At 65.1% G+C, this 20,178-nt stretch overlaps 6 protein-coding genes across 6 annotated transcripts; 3 read left to right on the top strand and 3 right to left on the bottom strand.

Moving 5' to 3' along the window:
* Positions 1-399: 399 nt before the first annotated feature.
* On the bottom strand, positions 400-2,902 carry CHLRE_03g205100v5 (uncharacterized protein). The gene is made up of 2 exons (XM_001693278.2): positions 2,585-2,902; positions 400-2,178 (listed from the first exon to the last, which is right to left on the bottom strand). Exons 1-2 carry the CDS (start codon positions 2,612-2,614, stop codon positions 2,002-2,004), a joined length of 207 nt encoding a protein of 68 aa, XP_001693330.2. The 5' UTR covers positions 2,615-2,902; the 3' UTR covers positions 400-2,001.
* A 153-nt stretch (positions 2,903-3,055) lies between these two features.
* Positions 3,056-6,642, top strand: CHLRE_03g205050v5 (uncharacterized protein). The gene is made up of 6 exons (XM_001693137.2): positions 3,056-3,400; positions 3,590-3,812; positions 4,200-4,362; positions 4,594-4,730; positions 5,341-5,679; positions 6,092-6,642. Exons 1-6 carry the CDS (start codon positions 3,339-3,341, stop codon positions 6,149-6,151), a joined length of 984 nt encoding a protein of 327 aa, XP_001693189.1. The 5' UTR covers positions 3,056-3,338; the 3' UTR covers positions 6,152-6,642.
* Positions 6,643-6,667: 25 nt separating this feature from the next.
* On the bottom strand, positions 6,668-10,875 carry CHLRE_03g205000v5 (uncharacterized protein). The gene is made up of 4 exons (XM_043061469.1): positions 10,531-10,875; positions 9,855-10,172; positions 9,200-9,643; positions 6,668-8,873 (listed from the first exon to the last, which is right to left on the bottom strand). Exons 1-4 carry the CDS (start codon positions 10,636-10,638, stop codon positions 7,116-7,118), a joined length of 2,628 nt encoding a protein of 875 aa, XP_042926491.1. The 5' UTR covers positions 10,639-10,875; the 3' UTR covers positions 6,668-7,115.
* A 140-nt stretch (positions 10,876-11,015) lies between these two features.
* On the top strand, positions 11,016-14,867 carry CHLRE_03g204950v5 (uncharacterized protein). Its single transcript, XM_043061468.1, has 4 exons — positions 11,016-11,402; positions 11,721-12,011; positions 12,263-13,291; positions 13,509-14,867. The coding sequence occupies exons 1-4, from the start codon at positions 11,271-11,273 to the stop codon at positions 14,358-14,360; spliced, it is 2,304 nt and encodes a 767-aa protein (XP_042926492.1). The 5' UTR covers positions 11,016-11,270; the 3' UTR covers positions 14,361-14,867.
* Positions 14,868-14,869: 2 nt separating this feature from the next.
* CHLRE_03g204900v5 (uncharacterized protein) lies at positions 14,870-18,415 on the bottom strand. The gene is made up of 6 exons (XM_001693279.2): positions 17,443-18,415; positions 16,809-17,291; positions 16,408-16,623; positions 16,122-16,236; positions 15,774-15,960; positions 14,870-15,590 (listed from the first exon to the last, which is right to left on the bottom strand). The coding sequence occupies exons 1-6, from the start codon at positions 18,037-18,039 to the stop codon at positions 15,509-15,511; spliced, it is 1,680 nt and encodes a 559-aa protein (XP_001693331.2). The 5' UTR covers positions 18,040-18,415; the 3' UTR covers positions 14,870-15,508.
* Positions 18,416-18,605: 190 nt separating this feature from the next.
* Positions 18,606-20,177, top strand: CHLRE_03g204850v5 (uncharacterized protein). The gene is made up of 2 exons (XM_001693138.3): positions 18,606-19,090; positions 19,477-20,177. Exons 1-2 carry the CDS (start codon positions 19,044-19,046, stop codon positions 19,835-19,837), a joined length of 408 nt encoding a protein of 135 aa, XP_001693190.2. The 5' UTR covers positions 18,606-19,043; the 3' UTR covers positions 19,838-20,177.
* The last annotated feature ends 1 nt before the right edge of the window (position 20,178 follows it).

A 20,178-nucleotide genomic window follows, 5' to 3' on the forward strand; every position in this document is an offset into this window, starting at 1 on the left:
CTCCTCGGGTGAGCGTGCGTGTCTCGTACGTTTTTGGGGCCCTGGCTTAGTCCACGGCGGTCGTCCCACATGTAACCTCTATCAGCTAATAAAGGAGTTTGAGGAGGATGACAGTGCGTAGCTGCCGCAGTCGCCGCAGCAGCAGCAGGCGCAGGAGGTGCTGCAGGCGGCACAGCCGCCGCCGCCGCAGTAGCGGCCACGCGTCGCGGCGATGGCGGCCGCAGGAGGCCTGGCGGCGAGCCTGGGGGCTGTGGGGCACGGGCGCGTGAAGCTGGCGGTGTCACTCATCGACGCAGGGCTGGGTCTGGGCGCGGTGAGGGGGAGCGAGCACAAGGGCGAGGAGCGCGTGCTGTTAGATAGGCGGCGCTCAGGCGCCGCCCGCTGGGGCTGGTGCAGGCGCATTGTCCATGAACTTGTCACAGTGATGCGCTGCTGTTGCTGCAACGTGTGGTGGTTCCCTCTGATCCTTACGCCAGCAGCCAGCGCGGCACACAGCATCTTTTACCAGCCAGCGCCGCGCGCAACTGTCCGCTTCCAGCCGCGCCGCGCGCCATCCAACAGCATCCACAGGTTTCTACAAGGACAGGAATGCACGTCGTACTCACCACCTTGTAACCACACACAACAGCATCCAGCCCCCAGTCGCAGCTTCCCTGCCGTCCGCCCGCGCAACTACCCGCTCCCACTCGCGCAGCCACCCAACGCGCGCCAACTACCATGCTGTCCATGCACGTCCAGCCCTGGGCAACCTTCCAGCTCCCACTCGCGCAGCTGCCCATCAAACTACGCCCCGACTTCAGTACGGCTAAGGGGGGCTGGGATGCCGTATACCGTAGTCGGAGCTGTCCTTGGACATACATTACACTACTTTTCATACCACAAAAGACACGAAAGACTCTTACAGCAAAGCCGTGAGCGGTGGTGTACGTGATGCACGCAGGGACATGAAACGCGGCTCTCTGAATTGCTGCGCTCCGGGGGCTCAAGTACTCACTAGGGACAAGAACACACTCACTAGGGACAAGAAAGGATGGTTTTCCTTCGCAAGGGAGAAGTGGGCTGAGCCCACGCCACGTCTTCAGTCTGAAGCCACAAGCGTCTACCCATAAGCTCAGGGAAAGCTCAATCAGGGAAAACTCTCGCACCACTCGGATACAAACTATCAATCGACGCTCTTGGCAGTACGGGTTGCGGCCATGCGAGCCTGCCGAGTCAACCAAAACTGGGGCCCCATCTTCAATGATGCAGCCGTTTCAGCCAAGTAATACACAGGCGTGACCATCATTAGGGGTAATGGCGGACAGCAGCAGGAAACAAGTACAGGTGCCTTAGATCGGCAGTTCTAATCTCTGATATCCTTCACCCCCAAGCCCTAGACGTCACTAGAGGCATCCGTCTAGTACCATCCCCAGCAATGTCTCTCCCAAACGCATTCATCTGTCTGCACTCAGAAACAGCTCGCATGCGATCAGCTTGCGCATGGAAAACCACATGCGCCGCTGGCGGTGGATGGGCACGTACGCCACCTGACTTCAGGAAGGTTGCATACAGACTGACCACACGTATAAACAATATCTTACCGCATCGCAGTCACACAATGCATTCTTCCAAACCTGGCGAACTCACTAATAGCTTGAGCACAAGGAAGGTATTTCTTCACCACTCTCTGTGCCCGTGTCACTCACGGCCGCTGCCAGCCGTCTCGTAGCGAGGACTGCGCGTCGCTCAGCACTCCTCGCCGCTCCTACCGTACACAAGCGTCCGTCGACCAGACTTGCACGGGCGCTCAACTTATAGGGCAGCACTCGGTCGCTCCACAACCTGCCTCGGCCTCATCACAGCTCGGCTACAACCGTCCGGCGCGGCCCACGCTAGTCAGGCCGGCTGCTAGGCACTGGCGCTAGCACACTCGTAATACGAAAGGCCGGCCGCTCTGCACACCACTCCTGGGAGTAGCTGTCCCAGACCAGGCAAGCATATTGTACTTTAGCACCTGGCAGCTTAGGAGGACATGCCGAAGTGGCCGATCTCATCATCCCAGGGGCTCTGTTGTGTGGCGTGCAGTCGAGACCACTGCTCTTCGTGCCACTGGTTGAGCGCGGCATAGTCGACCTCGTCGTCGCCGGTGAGCTGGGGCTTGGAGTCGCCGCTCTGGGCCACAACCTCGGCGGCGCGGACCTGTGGACGGAGGGGTGAGCGCGAGGACGTGGGCGTGGGCAGGGGGTTCCAGGTCGTGCCAGCGCGGGTTACACGTCCGGTTACAGCCGCGCCAGCAGCATGTGGCAAACCACCAACACCACAACAAACTCCAGGACCTGGTAGAACTCGACAAGCTCGGAGACGCATGCTACATAACTAGCTGGAGAGCGCTGGCGCCGCAGCAGCTGAAAAGGGGCGTGCAAGCATGCCAATTGCAAGTGCGATGGAAGTTGCGCTGGTGGCCGCCGTGCGCAAACATGGCGGCGCGTTAGATGATGTAGTACAGCGCTGCTAGCCTGCCCGCTACACTGGAGCAGCGACGCTTGTGCGCGACCGCGACTCGCGCGGGCGCCAACAGAAAGCTGCTTGCCGAGTCACCTCCTACCTTCTGAATGCGTTGACGAAGCGCTTTCATGTGCGTCGCGTTCCAAGCAATAGTGTCCGCTGTAATCGCATACTCGTCCTCGGAGCTTGACAAGTCGTCGGTCGACGCGCGAGCCACATGCGCGCTCCTAGCCGGCGGAGCAGCGATGGGTGCGCGAGCCAGCGGTGGACGCCTGCTGGTCAGCTTGGAGTGCAAAGAGCCGCCGTGGAGAGACTCAACCACAACAATGCGAGCGCGGCTGAAGGACGCCATTTACAAGCAGGGTTTTGACTCCTGTCAGAGAGGAAGTCAGGAAAATGATACCCAATGCTTTTGATGGGATGTCAAGTTATTTAAGACACTTACAAGCATGGAAGTGCGTCCAGACGTGGCGCCCCACTGAGCAAATACGGCCAATGCAAGCGGTCGCCTTTCCTGGCGGCAAGCTGAGCCTGTGTTTCCTGTGCAGGCAGCAATTTCTGTATTAAAAGGAGAACTGAACGCGCCATCTGCTGGATAGCGAGACAAGAATTCGCTTGCACAATCATTGGGCGGGAAGCTTTCCTCGGGTGTTCGCAAAGCTCCCATGGAGTTCTTTATTAAAGCATGTAACTGACAATCAGTATAACTAGCCTAGTTACGTAGCGCAATCCATGCTTGCTTGCAAAGTTGTAAACCAGTAAACGAGCGTCGCTTTTATTTCCATTCTTCAAGGAGTGCTGTATGAGTCTATAAACCAGTCAGGAGCTTGCCTCTTTCTTAGGGCCGAACGAGAATGCCGCTCGCAAAGCTGCGAAACGTGGTGCTGGAGTACGCGGCCATAGCCATCTACGTCAGGTAATTTTGCTTAAGACGCGACTGTTCTGTGAAACTGACGAGCTCAGGAAATCGGCTGGGCCGAACCACCATGGCGTCTCCCGTCCAAAGCGTTCTTGCGCACCCCCTCCCCCGCCCAAGCTCTCGCCCCGCTGCCACACGCCCTGCAACCCCAAGCCTCCAACCCCCAAACCCCCATCCTCTCCACAGCGCCATCTACACCTCGGTGGTGCTGCTGCCCTCGGCGCTCGCGCTGTTCTACCTGTTTGGGGCCACCAGCCCCTCGGCCTGGCTGCTGCTAGCCGCCTTCCTGGCCCTCACCTTCACGCCGCTGCAGCTGACCACCGGTGCGCTGTCGGAGCGGTTCGTGCAGTTCAGTGTGGCGCGGGCGGCGGCCTACTTCCCCACCCGCGTGGTGGTCACGGACCCGGAGGTGAGGGCGCTGTGGGGGCGCTGTACGGGGGGCTGCTGGGGGTGGGGGGCGAAGGTTGTGGGGGCCGGACCTGTGGGGAAAGGGGGAGGAGTAGTCTGGGGTCACGAGGGAGGAGACAGGGGGCGGGGCTGCACGGTTAAGGCAGTGGAAACTGGGTAAGAGCATCGGGAACAGGGAACGGTGGGCAGTGCATCAGGCGTAGGTGAGTGGTTGCGTGCCGATGACCGGAGCAGGTGGGGAAGGCGGGGTTTATTGCACTCCCAAAAGAAACCAAGACCCGGAACCAGCCCACAAAGGGTATCGTAGTGGCATCGGGTTGAACGGCGACACCACCGCCCTGCATTGGCTTTGGCATTGACTGCGGTCCTGTGCCCTCCCCCCCCCCAGGCCTTCCGCACTGACCGCGGCTACTTGTTCGGATTCTGCCCGCACTCGGCTCTGCCCATCGCACTGCCCATCGCCTTCGCCACCACCTCGCCGCTGCTGCCCAAGGAGCTGCGCGGCCGCACACACGGCTTGGCGTCGTCCGTGTGCTTCAGCGCGCCCATAGGTGTGTGTGGCGGGGGGGGCGGCGCGGGGGGAGGATGGGCCGGGAGAGCACCCGGTGACAGGTTGGTGGTGTGGCGGGTTGTTCTCCGGGTAGGTGGCGAAGCCGTCCTGTGCTCTCCACCGCTACCGCGACTGCTACCGTGGCTGCTCCCCAGAACATCACCCACATGTGTGTTCCCTCTCCTGCTCCTCCTACGCCTCCCTCCTCCTCCTCCCTCCCCACGTGCTGCAGTGCGGCAGCTGTACTGGTGGCTGGGCGTGCGGCCCGCCACGCGGCAGAGCATCAGCGGCCTGTTGCGGGCGCGCAAGGTGGCGGTGCTGGTGCCGGGGGGCGTGCAGGAGGTGCTCAACATGGAGCACGGCAAGGAGGTGTGTGCGGCTGGGGTGTGTGTGTCGTGTGCGTGTGCGTGTGTGTTAGGAAAGCGCAAAGGAGAGGGCCGACACCGTGCTTGCAAAATGCAGCAAGAAAGCAAGCGTTTTGTGTGTGACAAGAGAAACGAACGAGTGCGTGTGTGTGTGTGTGTGTTAAACACAAAAACAAACGGAACAAAGCCGCTGTGTGTGTGTGTGTGTGTGTGTGGCGTCGTTAGGCGTTGTTTGGTATAATGTTCGGTGAGCGTGTGAGGTTGCGCGGCAACCTTACGGTATGTGGGGTTGGCGAGATTCAATGCAAACAGCGCACTGTGACGCCGCATGGAGAGCTCTGCACAGCATTGCTAGCATACAACCATCACCCTGGCCCTCACACTGCTTGGCCCCCCCTTTGACAATTGGGACCTACATGGTTGGGCTCGAACATTTAACCACCCTGTGGACGGGTTCTGGGTCTTGGCTTCTTTGGGATTGGAATACGCTACCTCCCCCGCTTCGCTAGTTTGGCTTGGTTTGGTGTAGTTTGGCCTGGTACAATCCCCCCGCACACACATGCACACACGTACACTCACACACACACACAATGCCCCCCCCCCCGCACAAACAGGTGGCCTACCTCTCCAGCCGCACCGGCTTCGTGCGACTGGCCGTGCAGCACGGCGCGCCGCTGGTGCCAGTGTGGGCGTTCGGCCAGACGCGCGCGTACAGCTGGTTCCGGCCGGGGCCGCCGCTCGTGCCCACGTGGCTCGTGGAGCGCATCTCACGTGCCGCCGGCGCCGTACCCATCGGCATGTTTGGGCAGTACGGCACGCCCATGCCGCACCGCGAGCCCCTCACCATTGTGGTGGGTCGCCCCATCCCGGTGCCGGAGCTGGCGCCGGGCCAGCTCGAGCCCGAGCCCGAGGTGCTGGCGGCGCTCCTCAAGCGCTTCACGGACGACCTGCAGGTGTGCGCGCGCGCGTGCGTGTGCCTGTGTTAAATAAAGGAAACGAAAGCCCGTGTGTGCGTGTGTGTGTGTATGTGTGTGTGTGTGTGTGTGTGCGTGTGTGTCTGTGTGTGTGTGTGTGTGTGTGTGTGTGTGTGTGTGTGTGTGTGTGTGTGTGTGTGTGTGTGTGTGTGTGTGCGTGCGTGTGTGTCTGTGTGTGGAGGTAGGAGATGGGGAGCACGGGAAGGCAGTCACGATGAGTGGATTACGGCATGCGCTGGCGGCCAGTCGTGCCACTTGTGTCCCAAAGAGAAAGGACTGCTGTTTTACTGCCACTGCAATCATTGACACACACGCACACATTCACACACATACACACACGCACACACGCGCACACACACACACACACACATACCTCTTCTGGCCCGCACAGGCGCTGTACGACAAGCACAAGGCGCAGTTCGGCAAGGGCGAGGAGCTGGTCATAATGTAGGCGCGGGGAGGCGGGGCCGGGGAGGTGTGGTGGATGGGTGGTGGTGGTGGTGGGGCGCTGGTGCCGTGGTTGTGTGGGGAGAGGGCGCAGCGCAGGTTATTGCGGCTGCGCCGTGAGAGGTTGACCGGTAAAGAAGCAGGTGTGCCGGGCACCAGGAGTTCTAAATTCTCATTTTTGTACGGCCCACTCGGCAGAAAGCTAGCGTATAGAGAGGCAAAGAGCGGAAGCAGGTGGTGAGGGAAAGAACTGAATGCTGATGTCTCAAGACTAAAACTGTTAGTGCTGGTGTGGAAGGCTGGAGCCCGGAGGGCACGTGTATGTGGCGTGAGTGCATTTGCCAGATGGAAGGTGGAGTGGTTGCACCGGTGCCTCCTAATGGTGGTGTGGAACCTAGCTGTCGCGGGTGTTTGACATGCATGCAAGGCCGGGTGCATTAAGCCCAGTGGACCGCAAGCGGTTCGATGCAGCAACACGTGCAAGCCAGGCTTGAGCTGTCACTCACGTCAGTGCCCCCTTCACCGCACATGCTTACAAGCTCAGATTCGCTTGACAGGGAGTTGCTAGGCAACGCACAGGGAGCCAACAAGTAAAACCGTGCACAGTCGCACATAGCTTGCGCTTACACGCATACGGTATTGGCGGCGTCGGCCTCATCGGCCTGCTGACACACCATGCATCCCCGGATACCGGCGGATGCACCCACATGACCTCCCTGCCGCCTTTCAGCGTTTATGTACAGCCCCGTCCTTTGCACACGCACGTGGCTGCAGGCCCTGTAGTCGACACAGCCTGACACGCACCCCATGCACATGCGGGAGGTCTTCGCTGGGGTTCGGTCCGATTCCTCCTTCCCAAACAGCCACGCAACACCGTGTCCGTGCCCCACCTGATTCGCCGTGCTGACACGCCCGCTCCTACAGTCCCCACATACTGCCCCCGCTTATGCCCGGTGCGCTCCAACGCGCTACTGCGCGCGCCTGTCCCGGGCTGCACCCGAAGCCGCTCCCGATGCCACGGCCGCCGCGCCCGCGGCTGCCGGCTTCCCAGCCGCCGCCGCCCCCCCGGCCGCCGCCTCGCCCGACGCCGTCGAGGGCCGCAGGTTGTACCGCTCCAGAATCGCAGCCACGCCGCCCTTGACGGCGTCCACCTCCGCCTCCAGCTTCTCCACCACCGTCTGCTGCTTGCCGCCCGTCAACGCACGCGGCTGCACCGACGGCGCCGCCCGGGCCGCGGGGCTGGATGCCATGTCCGCGGCAGCAGCAGCCGCCGCCAGGCGCGCCGCCACGGCGCCGCCGGGGCTGGCGGTGGCGGCGCCGCCCGGGTCAGCGGATGCTAGCCCGCCGCCTGTCGTCGCCGCTAGGAGCTTGGCGGCTACGGCCCGAGCAGAGGTGGAGGCGCCACCGCTAGTCCGGCTTGCCGGCGAGGCCGCGGCCGCTGATGCTGCTGTCGCTGCGGCGGCGGGACTGGCACTTGCCCCGGACCCCCCTGTCCCGCTCGCCGCACCCGACCCTCCACTGGACCGGTCCAGTGTTGAGCCCGTCGCCGCCGGCCCCGAAAGACCCGACCCGGAGCGCGGCAGCAACGGTCGTAGCAATGCTGGCCCCGCCCCTGCCGGTCCTGCTCCAGCTAAGGCTGACGCTGCTACTGCCGGACTGCTGCCGGCACCCGCCCGGCCCAACGCTGGGCTCCCCCCTGCAGTACCCACGTGCGACAACAGGCCCTGCGAGGGTTCCCGGTGCGCCCCGGACGGCTGGCCGAGAGCGCTGCTGCTACTGCTACTGTTACTGCTACTGCCGCCGGCCGCCGCCGCAGCTGGCGAGCCGGTCACGCCCTGGACGGGCTGTAGCAGCCGCCCCGGGGACTGGGGCCGCAGCCGGCCTGGCGGCGCAAGTAAGCTGGTGCTGCTGCTACTGCCGCTAGCCAGAACCCCGACACCACCGCCGTTTGCATCCGCGGCAGTAGCGGCACCGCTGGTGCGGGTGGCAAGCCCTGGCGAGCCCGGGGCCAGCGGCCCCGGCCCCGCGCCCAGCCCTGCCTCAGCAGAAGACCTTAGCGCAGCAGTGCTGCTGGGCGGCGGCAGCACTGGCGGCAGCGCCGCTGCCGGCCCGTCGCTGGCGCCGCTCCGAGGGCGCCGCACCGGCGTCAGCCCGGCACCGCCGCCCCGAGAAGCCGTCCCCGCAGCTGAGGACGAGGACGCGGGGCCCATGCCTGCTACTGCCGTGCTTCTGCTGCCGCTACTGCCTTCCGGCGGCGTACCGCCAGCTCTTAACCCGCCGGTCGCGGCCGCGAACGTGCCAGAGCTCGAGCCCTCCGCCGACGGCGTCCGCCGCTTCGCCGTCGCCGCCGCCGCCTGCCGCCCCTCATCCTCGTCCTCCTCCTTCCCATGATGCACCACCAGCGTCTGCGCCGCGCCGCCTCTCCCTCCCGCCCCTCCTCCCGGCCCTCCCCCACCCCCTCCTCCCCCTCCTCCTCCCGCTCCCCCTCCTCCTCCCGACGACGGCGGCCGCCGCGACGCGTCCACCATGCCCCTCAGCCGGCCGGCCTTGCTGCCCTGCCCCTCCGCCGCCGCAAACATGGCCGCCACCCGCTCCTCGTGCTCCACGCGCGCCTCCTCGCCCGCCACCACCGCCGCCAGCCGGCTGCTGTAGTCGTGCAGGTCGGACAGGCTGGGCGGCGGCGCGGCGGCGGCGGAGCGCAGCGCGGCCTCGCCGTCCAGCAGGCCCTGGCAGGGTGTGGTTGTGGTGGCGGGAGGGAAGGTGTGTGGTTGGTTGGGTTGGGTTGGGTTGGGTGAGGTGGGTCAGGCACATTTGCGTACGGTGCTGCGTGCTGTGAGGTGTGTGTTGGTGCCGGCGGCATCCTGGCAGGGTGCGAGGCGCTAGAGCAGCCTACACGACCCTGGTCAGTTGCCTCGCCATTTTTCTCACCTCTTCTCCCCTTGCCCCTTTCTCCCCACTCCAAGCTGCGCTCCCAACTCCTTCACTCCCATCGCCCCCACTCCCACTCCCATCGCTCGCAATCCCATACCCTCACCCCGCCCAGCCCTCCCACCTGCAGGTACTCGATGTCCTCCAGCAGTGCCGCCCGCTCGTCGCCCAGCGCCGCCCGCAGCTGCTCCCGCACGTCGTCAATGGTGGCCAGGTTCAACTTGTCCGCCACCGCCGCCACCACACTGGGGGCGTCGGTGTAGCGAGTGGTGGCGGAAGAAGCACCGCTGCCCGCAGTGGAGGGGCGAGAGCCGGCGGCGCCGCCGCCGGAGGCGGCGGCGGCGGTGGCTGCGCCGGAGGTTGAGACTTGTGCGGAGCCGGCGTGTGGGGAGGAGGTGCCGGGGCGGGAGAAGGCGCCGCCGGGGGCGAGGGAGATGGAGGCAGATGCGGAGAGGGAGAGGGAGGTGGGCGGGCGGGAGGAGGTGCCGGGGCGGGAGGAGGCTGACAGGGAGGTGGGCGGCCGCGGCGGAAGCGCGCTGGAAGGCGGCCGCCCGCCGTTCTCCGCGATCTGTGCGTTGTCCAAGGACATGCGGCGCACGGACAGGCGTCATTGTGTGTCTGTGTATGTCAGCTACCGGCCGCGGCCGGCCACACCTTGCGCCTGCCTCTCCAGCACATCGCCCCTGGTCCCCGCTCCCCTCCATCTCCAACCGGCCTCATCCACCCACCCACCCACCCACCCACCCAGGCACTCAACCCACACCCCAGCCCACACGCACCTGCGCCACGGTGGTGACGTAGTCCAGCAGCGCCCGGTCCTTGGCGCCCCGCTCGCGCGGCAGCAGCGCCCCGGGGTCGCGCTCCCGCACCGCGCCGCTGCCGAAGGGCGTGTGTGTGGCGGTGCCGTGCAGCCGGTCGATCAGCAGCCGAATCTCCCCCTCCACCAGGCTGCGCCCGGGGGCCGACACGATCGCCTGGCGTGCCAACAGGGCTTGCGTGTCGCCCTGGACGTCGCCCAGGATGTCGGCGAGCGCGGCGGCTTCGGCGAACATGGCCTCGTTTTCGTCCAGGAGCGAAGGGCCCAGCGCGCGGCGGATCTGGGTCGGGCGGGGATTGTTGAGGGCAGGGTGGGTTAGGAGAAGCCCCGGGTGTGAGTTGCGAGAGTGGGAGTGGATGGCACGTGGCGCTCATGGGAAAGTGCTGGAGGAGTTCTCTTTGCATGTGTGTAGGTTGGCGTGTGCTGGAAATTGCACGGTTGGTTGGGGCCCTGCTGCTAGGGCGGCGCGCGGCCTGCCAGGGCACGTGAACCTGCGCCCTATGCCTGCCTAATGCCGTTCCACCCCTACTCCTGGAACTCCCATGAGACTCCTTCCGTGTTTCGCACGCCTTCAGTCCTCCATCCGCGGTTTCATGTTCCCCCAAGTCCAGCTTGCGGGCGATGATTGCCCGCCCTACCTCGTCACGCTCCGCGGGGTAGAGATGGTGGGAGAGGACATTCCATAGCAGCTGCTGGACCACGCGCAGTTGGTGCGCATTGAATGAGGTGTTTGGCTGCGCATCCATGAGTCAAGGCTCCGTCCAAATGCAGCAATTCGCCTTCTGGCGCCCCGCAAAAGGGCAAGCGCCTTCTAATTTCGTGCCATGTCGACCGGCTCCCGCGACCTACGTGGCTGGTTCGGTCTTCTTCTCATGGTAAGCTCAGTATCACATATAACTTAAGATTAACGAAAGCAAGAGTCTCGTTTGACGACTGGCCGCGCTTGCAGTGCCGTGAGAAAGCAAGTCGCCTAAAAGAAGATGTATAAGATGTAAGTTTGACAAATGCAGTAATAATGTGGTGCTAGCTATAGGCGGGTGCAAAGCGGCCGCGAGGATCGGGAAGGCCACATGCACTCGTCGTTGACAATGCAGCCCTAGTCTTCTTACTTCTTTCTGTCCTGTTAAGCGTTGTACTCGTTAGGCTGCACGTGTGTAACTTGCTCATTGATACGGGACTCTCGCAGAGATCCTTTCTCTCTGCAGACGCAGTCACGCGACGTCTGCCATTGCACTGACCTGCTGCACATACGCGTACCAAATTGTGATAGGAGTCGCGCCCAACCAGCTCAACCTACCTTGGTGCACATCGGGGTCCCTGAAGACTGGTGCTCGGTGGGGCGCTTGCCGCAGCTCCCTGACGTGGCGCGGCGGCCAATATGGTCACGCTCGATGAGGTCGCCGGCCTCAAGGTCACGGAGCTGAAGGATGCGCTCAAGTCGCTGGGCCTGTCGGTGACCGGCACCAAAGCGGTGCTGGCCGACAGGCTGACACAAGCGCTGAAGGCGCAGGTATGTCTGACCGTTTGCGCGCGGGTGCAAATGTCCATGGGGGGTTGAGGGTGGGTTGGTTGGAGCAGGGGCCAGCGTGCGGGGGGCTGGACAGCAACGTGTGGGGGCTGCGGGGCAAGCAGACCAGCAGCCAGAGGCACGGTGGCGGCCGAGCCGAGCGGGCGGCAACGGGGTCGGTTTGGTGGTGGTCTGTCAAACGTGTCCGCGCTCGGGGGACGGCGTGGGGGGTGGAGGAGTGCCGCGCAGATGGGCTGCGGGCAGCCGTGTCGGGCAGTGTTATGGGGGCCGTATAGTGAATGCTCCTCTGTCTGTTCGCAGGCCGAGGAGGAGGAGGAGAAGGAGGAAGAGGCCGCGGAGCCGCAGGAGGAGGAGAAGAAGGAGGAGAAAGAAGAGAAGGAGGAGGAGGAAGATGCGAAAGAAGAGAAGAAGGAGGAGAAAGAAGAGACGAAGGAGGAGCTGGAGCCGGCGACGGTGCCGTCAGTACCGCCACCCAAGCAGGCGGATGCTGTGATGGTGGAGGCGAGGGCGGAGGAGGAGGAGGCGCCCAAGGCGGCCACAAAGCAGGCGGAGCCAGAGCCGGAGCCGGAGCCAGACCAGCACGAAGAGAAGGTGGGTGCATTGGCTGCGCTAGCCATGTTCATCTGTCGAGGGGGAATGGACGCCAACGGGCGCTCCTCCAGGCGAAGTTGTGTTGCATGCGGCATGGAGACATGCTTGATGGCTGTACAGTGCCAAAGTGCTGCGCTGCGCAGCCCCTACCGTGTATGTGTAGGCGCCGTGCCGTGCGTGGCGCGGCACACGACGCACGACGTTCGTTCACGATATCATGACACGACATGATACGACAACCCAACATGCAGGTTGATTACGGGATGGAGGAGGAGGAGCCTGAGGCTGAGGCGGCAGCCGAGGCCTCGAAGCAGGAGGAGCAGCTGGCAAAGGAGGAGCCAGCAAAGGAGGAGCCAGCCGCAAAGGAGGAGCCAGCCGCAAAGGAGGAGCCAGCAAAGGAGGAGCCAGCCGCAACGGAGGAGCCGAAGCCCACACCCGCGAAGGGCCGGGCCAAGCGCGGGCGCGGGGCGGCGGCGGCAGCAGCCAAGCAGGAGGAGGAGGAGGATGAGCAGGCGCAGGCGCAGCAGCAGGCAGAGGAGGCGAAGCCGGCGGATGGCGGGGCGCCCGCCGACAAGGCGGAAAAGGCGGCGGAGCCGGCGGCAGCGAAGGAGGATGCAGACGCCGCCGCGCCGGCACCCGCGGAGGCATCCGCGGCGCCCGCACCCATGGAGGCATCCGCGGCCGCCACTGCGCCGACCAGCGGTCGCAAGCGGCAGCCGATCCAGTTCAACAAGGATGAACTGGAGGTGCGGGTGGCGGCCAAGCGGGCGGCGCGGGAGGCGCTGGAGAAGGAGGAGGCGGCCAAAGCGGCGGCGGCGGCCGAGGCAGCGGCGGCAGAGGCCGCTGCCGCCAAGGAGGCAGCGCTGGCGGCGAAGAAGGCGAAGGCTGCGGAGGCCAAGGCGGCCAAGGAGGCAGCGGCGGCAGCAAAGGCGGCGGAGGCGAAGGCGGCGAGAGAGGCAGCGAAGGAGGCGGCAGCGGATGAGGCGGGTGTGGAAGATGAGGCGGCCGCGAAACCGGACGTGGAGGGCGACGGCGGCAGCGGCGACGACGCCGCTGCGGCGGAGGCGGGGGCCAAGGCCACGTCACCGAGTGCGGGCGCCGCCGCACGCGCCGCCAAGCTTCAAAAGCTTGACTTGGCTGGGCGGCGGGTCTCAACGGCGCTCGCGCCGGAGCCGGTGGCGGCGCCCGCGCCCGCCAAGGCGCCGCCGCCGCCGCTGGAGGGCCCCGCCACCCGCGCGCTGCGCATTGATGGCTTCGTGCGCCCCTTCACCGAGTCCCAGGTGCGGCAATGGGGGCCCGGGCGCCTGCAGGCAGCTTGGGGGCGGGGCGGCGGGAACACTAGGGAGCCGCAGCTGGCTACCCTTGCTCTGTCTGTTAAGCTCAACACGTGCACAGCTCGACATGGCCTTGCTGCGTGCTACTTGCAACACCCGCCTCTCACCTCCCTTTCCCTCCCCTTCCCTTACCTTTTGCTCTCCCTCAACATCCCCACAACAGCTGCGGCAGCTGCTGGTCCAGCACGGCACCATCGAGGACCTGTGGCTGCCCGCCATCAAGAAGTTCTGCTACGTGGTGTACGCGGAGGAGGCGCACGGCGAGGCGGCGGCGGCCGCCGTCAACGGCGTCACGTGGCCGCCCACCAACGCCACAAGCATCCTCAAGCCGTCCTACGTCGCGGCAGAGGACGCCGCCGCCGCCATCTCGAACGGGCGGGCTGGGATAGCGGACACGCCCAAGGGCGGCGCCGGGGCCGCCGGCGCGGCGGCGGGTGGCGTGGTGTCGCCAAAGGGCGGCGCGGGCCCGGCGGTGGTGGGGCTGGCGCGGGCGGGGTTGACGGCGGCGGTCGCGGCCGCGGCGGCGGACGCCGCGGCGGCGAAGCAGAAGGCGGCGGCGGCGGCGGCGCCCGCGGCAGGGCGGAAGCGCTCGGAGCCGGAGGCGGACGGTGGCGTGGCGGCGGCCGAGAACGGCGGCGCGGCAGCGGCGCCGGCTACTGCCGTTGACGCCGCGGCGGCGGAGCCTCCGCCCCTGTCTCTGGATGACTTGTTCAAGAAGACGACCAGCAAGCCCATGATCTATTGGCTGCCGCTGAGTGAGGACAAAGTGGAGGAGGCGCGCAAGAAGCGCAAGGCGGAGGAGGCCGCGGAGGCGGAGGCGGAGGAGCGCCGGGAGCGCGAGCGGGAGCGGGACAGCGCACGCGACCGTGACCGCGACAGCGGGCGTGGCGGATCAGGGAGGTCAGGCGCCCCGGGGCTGCCGCCGCCGCCGCCGCTGCCAGGGCCGCCGCTGCCAGGGCCGCCGCTGCCGGGGCCGCCAGGGCGCGATCGTGACCGGGGCTACGGCCGCAGGTAAGGTGACTGGCAACCCGGGTGTGTTATGTGGTCGTGTGGAGGGCATGGGAGGCTGGTGGGCTGGTTGCTTTGCTTGGATGGCGTCTGCGTTGCTTGGTTGGTTGGCGCCGGGTCTTGTGAGCATGGCGGGCTGTGTTGGGGCATGAGGGTGAGCGTGTATCACATGCCGCGGTCAGGGGGGCTTGCGGAGCGGGCGGGGGAGCGGGGCTCCACTGGCGCACGGCACGGCAGGGGTGCGCTGACGGCTGCTTGGGCTGCTTGGGTGGCAGGCGTGGTCGCTTGGGGTCTCTGTGCTTTGCTGCTGCCATCACGGCCGTGAGGTGTGGTGAGGTGTGGGGCTGCCGCTGGCTGGCTACTGCTGTGCCCCCTGCCCTGGTTGGGGGCTGCTTGTGGCCTGTGCTGTCGCTGTGTGCGGCCGGGCACGTGGGGGAGGCAGTGGCGGGCTCACGTGTCGTAGAGGCCTGGCGGAGGCGCCGCACGCGGCCGCAGTGCATGGGTGTGGATGAGGATGAGGTGCCGTGGCACACGTCATATGCACATGGTCCCTGCCTGGCGGCCACATGGGCACTCACGTGCTCACGTGCTCACAGCCAAATCAATGGGCAACTAGCACACCCGCGACACGGCGCCTGTAACAGAGCCTGATCGTTTCAGTCCCTCCGTAAGATCTCTCGGCGGACGGCGGACGGCCGAATGGCTGGGCACCGGCTTGCTCGTAGCAGCCGACGGCCTCCACATTCAGCCCGTGCACTCATGCCCACGCATTCAGCTCACCCAGCTCAGTCTTCATGCTTCAACCTCGCCAGCGCTCCAGGCATATGCACAGTCCGACCAGACATGCATTAGCTTAACTCCTCTGCTACGCATCAACAGGTCAGAAAGCCCTGCCGTGTCGGCTTACTACCCGTACACACAGCGTGCCTGTACAAGTCCCTGCCAACCGGGACCCCGTCTCCTCGTGTCTACGAGCTAGGCCGGGCCAGGGAGCACCCCGGGCCGGGCTGCGTCCCTACCGTGTCAGAGAGCACAAGGGAAGGAACTCGCAGTGCCGTGCATTCATTGCCACGGGGAGCGGATCGAAGCGCTCGTCCGCCCGAGAGTAAATGCAGTCTGTGTGCGCGCGCGCCCGGCTCCATCGCACGTCACATATCATATGCGCAGCACGCCGAAGGTCTTGATGATTAGGTCCATGTCGTGGCCGCGGTACTGCAGCCACATGCCCAGCCGCCGACTGCGGGGCGGCAGGGCAGGAGGGGAGGGGGGGCCGCGACGGCGTGTGGCAGCGGCGGTCAGGCCAATTAGGAATGGATCATTAGCAACGAGGCGCGCGGCCCCTCCCGGCCGTGACCAATGTGCCACGAGCAAAGAAGCAGGGGAACGGCATCCACATCATACCACAAGCGGGCAGCCTCACCGCCTGCGGTCTCGCTCCTTGAAGGCCGCCGCCGCCTCCCGCTCGCTGTCGCTGCCGCCGCCAGCCAGGCCCTCATCATCGTCGTCGTCGGCATCGCCGCCACTGGCCCCGGCGCCTGCACCGCCGCCACCGCCGCCCCGCCGCTCCACCTGCTTCCGCGCCGCCTCCAGGAACATGTCCTGGACCTCTGTCATGCGCACGGGCACACAAACACAACCACCACCAGCATGACTTGCCTAGTGCCTCTACCGGTACTGGTTGGCTCGCTCTCTTCCACCGCTAAACCCTACTGAGCCTCCTACTCCTGTGCCATCCTTGCTTCGGAACCGCGAGGCGGCCCAGGCGCACCTTGCTCCTCCGCGGACAGGCTGTGCCCGCTCAGCCGCACCCGGTGCGAGGGCCCGAACACGAACGTCAGCGCCGCCGCCACGTGAGACGCCGCCACACCCTGCGCCGCCAGGTCCTGTGCACGGCATCACGCCCCAGGTTCGGGCACCCAGACAAACAACTGCCTCCACTGTACAACAAACGCTTTCCACCTGCTTCTACCATGCGGTCAACGGCCACAGGCCCACAGCCACCTCCACGATCCGCCGGGGTCCACCAGACCCACATCAGCCACCCCACGTCCCACCTTTTTGATCTTGGCCGGCGCCGTGAGGTTGCCCACCCACTTGGACCGCGCGTACAGCCGCGCGAACAGCGCGTCGTTCAGCGCGCCGTTGTCCGCCAGCCACGTCAGCAGCGCCGCCACCGCCTGCCGCCCGTGGCCGCGCTCCTGCAGCCGCCGACCCAGATCGCCGGCGGCCAGCGGCGTGCGCTGCAGCAGCCGCAGCGCGTAGGTCTTGGCCTGCGCATACGGTACGTCGGTGCCGGTGAAAGCGGGGGCTTAGGGCGTGTAGCTAGGCGTGCGGGTGTCGGGTTGTGAGAGTTTGCGTCAAGAGGTCCGAACCCCCTGAGCACCTCCTTGCGCCACTCCCGACCTGCTCGCTCGGCACCCATTCTATTCACGCGATGTCAACTGCCGCATATCACCTTGTTATAGTCCTTGTCGTGATCCCATGAGCCGTCCTCGGCAGCGGCGCCCGCGGCTCCGTCCGTGCTGTCGGCATCCCCAGAGCCCCTGGACGCCGCGCCCTTCCACGGCAGGTGCGTCACGCGGCTGCTGCGGGCTGGCGCCGTCGGCGGCGGCATGCTACTGCCGGCCCGGCCGCCCCAGCTGCTGCTGCTGCTGCTGCTGCTGCTACTGCCTCTGGATGACCCGCTAGCGTCAGCGAACTGGCTGGTCCCGGAGTCACGGCTGCGCCCTGGTGGCACGGCCGCAAAGAAGCGGCGTGGAGGCAGTGCCGTGGGCCCCGGGGCCGCCGGCCGGTGGCTGGTGCCCGCCGCGCCAGGCGGGGGCCCGGCTCCCTCGCCCGCGTCCATGTTGGGTTGTGCTGCCTGTGTCGCGCCCGATGCCTCCTGCCCCTCCTCTGTCCACGGCGCACCACCATCACCAGCTGCTGCCGCTGCGCGTGCCTGTGCGGTTATGTGAAGCTGCAATGTTGAGGTGGACGGCATCGCAGCGTGACAACAAGCAGCGCCGCAGTCGGCACGCACTGTAGGCCGCCACAGCTATCAAGCCATCTGCCCATGTGCCCGCCCACCCATGCCCAACCGCCCTACCCACCTGCAGCAGCTGTCGCAGCTCCGCCGCGTTGCGGAAGGTCACGGCTGGGTGCTGCGGCGGGCCAGGTGCAGGCGCCGCTCCGTCGCTCGCAGCAGTGTCAGCGGCGACATCCCGGCTCCGCCCTAGCTGCCATGAGGCCCCGGTGGTGCTGCTATCACTGCTGCTGCTACCACTGCTGCTGGTGGCGCGTTCATCAGGAAAAGGCAAAGATGATGAGGTCGATGTGGTGATTTGACTGGTGCTGGAGCTGTTGTCTGTGAGCGCAGAAGCGGCTTTGGGAGGCCTGCCACGCCGGGGCGTGCTGGGGATGGGGGCGGGCAGTGGACCTCCCTCCGCAGCGTCTGAGTCTGCAGGCGGTGCGGGTGCTGCCTTGGCTCTGCGGCGCCGCGACAGCTGCTGGCTCAGAGGCACATCCAGCTGCTGCTCATCAGAGCGCGCGGAGGCGTCGGGGTTGGGCGACTGCGTGGCTGGGCCGAGGGCCGCCAGCCACAACGAGCCGGCCGGCCTCCTGCTCGCGTGACCCGTCCCCGGCGCGGAGCAGTTGAGTACTAGGCTCCTGGACCCGCTGTGAGCTGCTTGCGGGAAGAGTCGCGCCATTCCCGTGAGTCTCGTTCTCCCCCCTCTAAGGGAAACCCCGCCGGATTCAGAGCCAAACGTATTATGTGGCGCTTCTAGAATGCCCCAGCAAGATTATGTTTTGGTTGCGCAGGAGCCCCAGCTGCGCCCATTGACAGCTCATCGCGCTAACCCCCAATGGGCAATACTGCTGCTGGACGGGGTGGATTGCTGAGTTATACAACACAACTTTGCAGTCATATGACGAGTCTTAAGGTTTCCTCGTTTCTTTGCGGTTTCAACCCCGAAAGCTGAAATAAACACGGAAGTACAAGCTACAAGCACGTAGAAGCATATGAGCACACACGTAGGTTTATGACGAGCCGTGTAGCTGAGTGCACGCGCGGATGGGCGATGGATCAACTAGCGAGGAGTCATCGCGAGGGACCACCTTGGAGCCAAGCCGTTGCAGCGCTCAGAGGTACGCGACGACCGCAGAACGTGCGTGGCTTACGGTGTTGCCATCGCAGCCGCGTGGCGGGTCGGATACATGGCGGGCGCCGAGGGTGCGAATAGCATGCGCAGTGTTCGCATGTGCTAACCCTATAAACCTGCGGGTTGTGAGGAGCCCCGGCTTCCGCACCTATTCACATCAGAACGCTACAAGCAATTAAGCGGCTGTGGCGGGACTAGCGCGCAGGCGCTTGGAAGCCGCTTGCACAGATGCTCACGCAACAATGCACACGCACGCCAGCAGCACTACGCTAGGACCTAATACTGGTTTGGATTTATGTGCTGTGTCGCCCGGGCTTCGCTCGGCGATGATTTGCTGAGATTGGTGGGCGATGCCTGTTGCGGTCCCTGACTTCGCCGTACATCGGGCGCGCACGCATTTAGTCGCGGCTCCAAGCCGCTTGAAGCATAGTTATCCGTCTCACATAAATCGGTCAGCTTTCCACATCGGCCATCGCCAAGCTTCCAAGTCCCTCACGCAAGCAAGCAAGCCAGTGCGCTCAATTTCTCCGGTCAATTCCCGTCAACTCACCATGGAGTCCCTCTTCACCTTCTCCTCCCAAGACTCAATCTGGACACCGTAAGTGGGGCTGGCGAGTTAACTGGGCCGGGTTCGGGTTGGTCCCGGCGGGTGCGAATGCATTTTGATGGCGCACTTAGCATTGCCGGGCTTGCACATGAGCGTTTTTGCATGCTCTTAGTAGCTTGAGGTGGACATCTGATGGGGAATGCCAGCGAGAAACAGCAAAAGGGCAGGGAAAGCAGCTTGACTGGGCCTTTCTTACGAAGAATGTTAGAGCACAAAATCGCTTTCTGCCAGCCGCTCGCTGTGCGGGCTTCCATTGCGGGCCTAGGGTCTTTCGCAGCCGTAAACCGCGTTTCAATGCGCCTCAAAGGCTGTTTGGGCTCGCTCACATGTTGACCATTCCTCCCTTTCCCACATCCTTCCGCTCGCTCGATCGACAGGTCGATGCTGTCGCGCTCCAGCAGCTTCACCAGCAGCCCTGTGTGGACATGGAGCCCCGGCTCCTCAAGCTCTGAAACTCGCAGCCCGGTCAATGGCGTGTCAAGCACCGTCAAGGCCCTGTCCGCTGAGACCCCGCGGGACGACAGCCCCCTCCTGCTCGACTCGGCCTCCTGGCGCCCGAGCCCCTGGTGCTCCTGGGCCGAGGACGTGGCGTGGGCGGAGGCTGCGGCCAAGGTGGCTCGCCTGAACCAGTCAGCACAGGCTGAGGTCGCTGAGAAGGCTGCGGCAAGCGCAGCCGAGGACGATGTTGACATGGGCGAGTTTGAGCTCATGTCGTGTGTGGAGTGCTTGGGACTGTGAGTCTTAAGGATTGAGGCACGAGGCCTAGTGGCCCGGCATGCACATGCCTGGGGCTGCGAGCAGGATGAGCAGCAGATGAGGCTGCGTTGGAGCCCATTGCGCAGGGTGGGCAGGCGGGCTTTCTGAACCTTAATTTGGTGCTGAGTTTCCGGCACTTACGACGCAGTAGAAGCGGGCAGGGCGCATGTATTAACGCCCGGGCCTGGTGTAGTGGTGGCGCTGCTGACTTGACTTGACCTCCTTACCGCCGTGCATTCATCGGTTGCGTGCATTCATGCCAAGGACAATAGTGCGCATTCCGCGCTGACACAACAGTGATTGATCGATCAATTTTTACCCCT

The sequence above is a fragment of the Chlamydomonas reinhardtii genome, chromosome 3, assembly GCF_000002595.2.
Source record: "Chlamydomonas reinhardtii strain CC-503 cw92 mt+ chromosome 3, whole genome shotgun sequence".
Classification (NCBI taxonomy): Eukaryota; Viridiplantae; Chlorophyta; class Chlorophyceae; order Chlamydomonadales; family Chlamydomonadaceae; genus Chlamydomonas; species Chlamydomonas reinhardtii.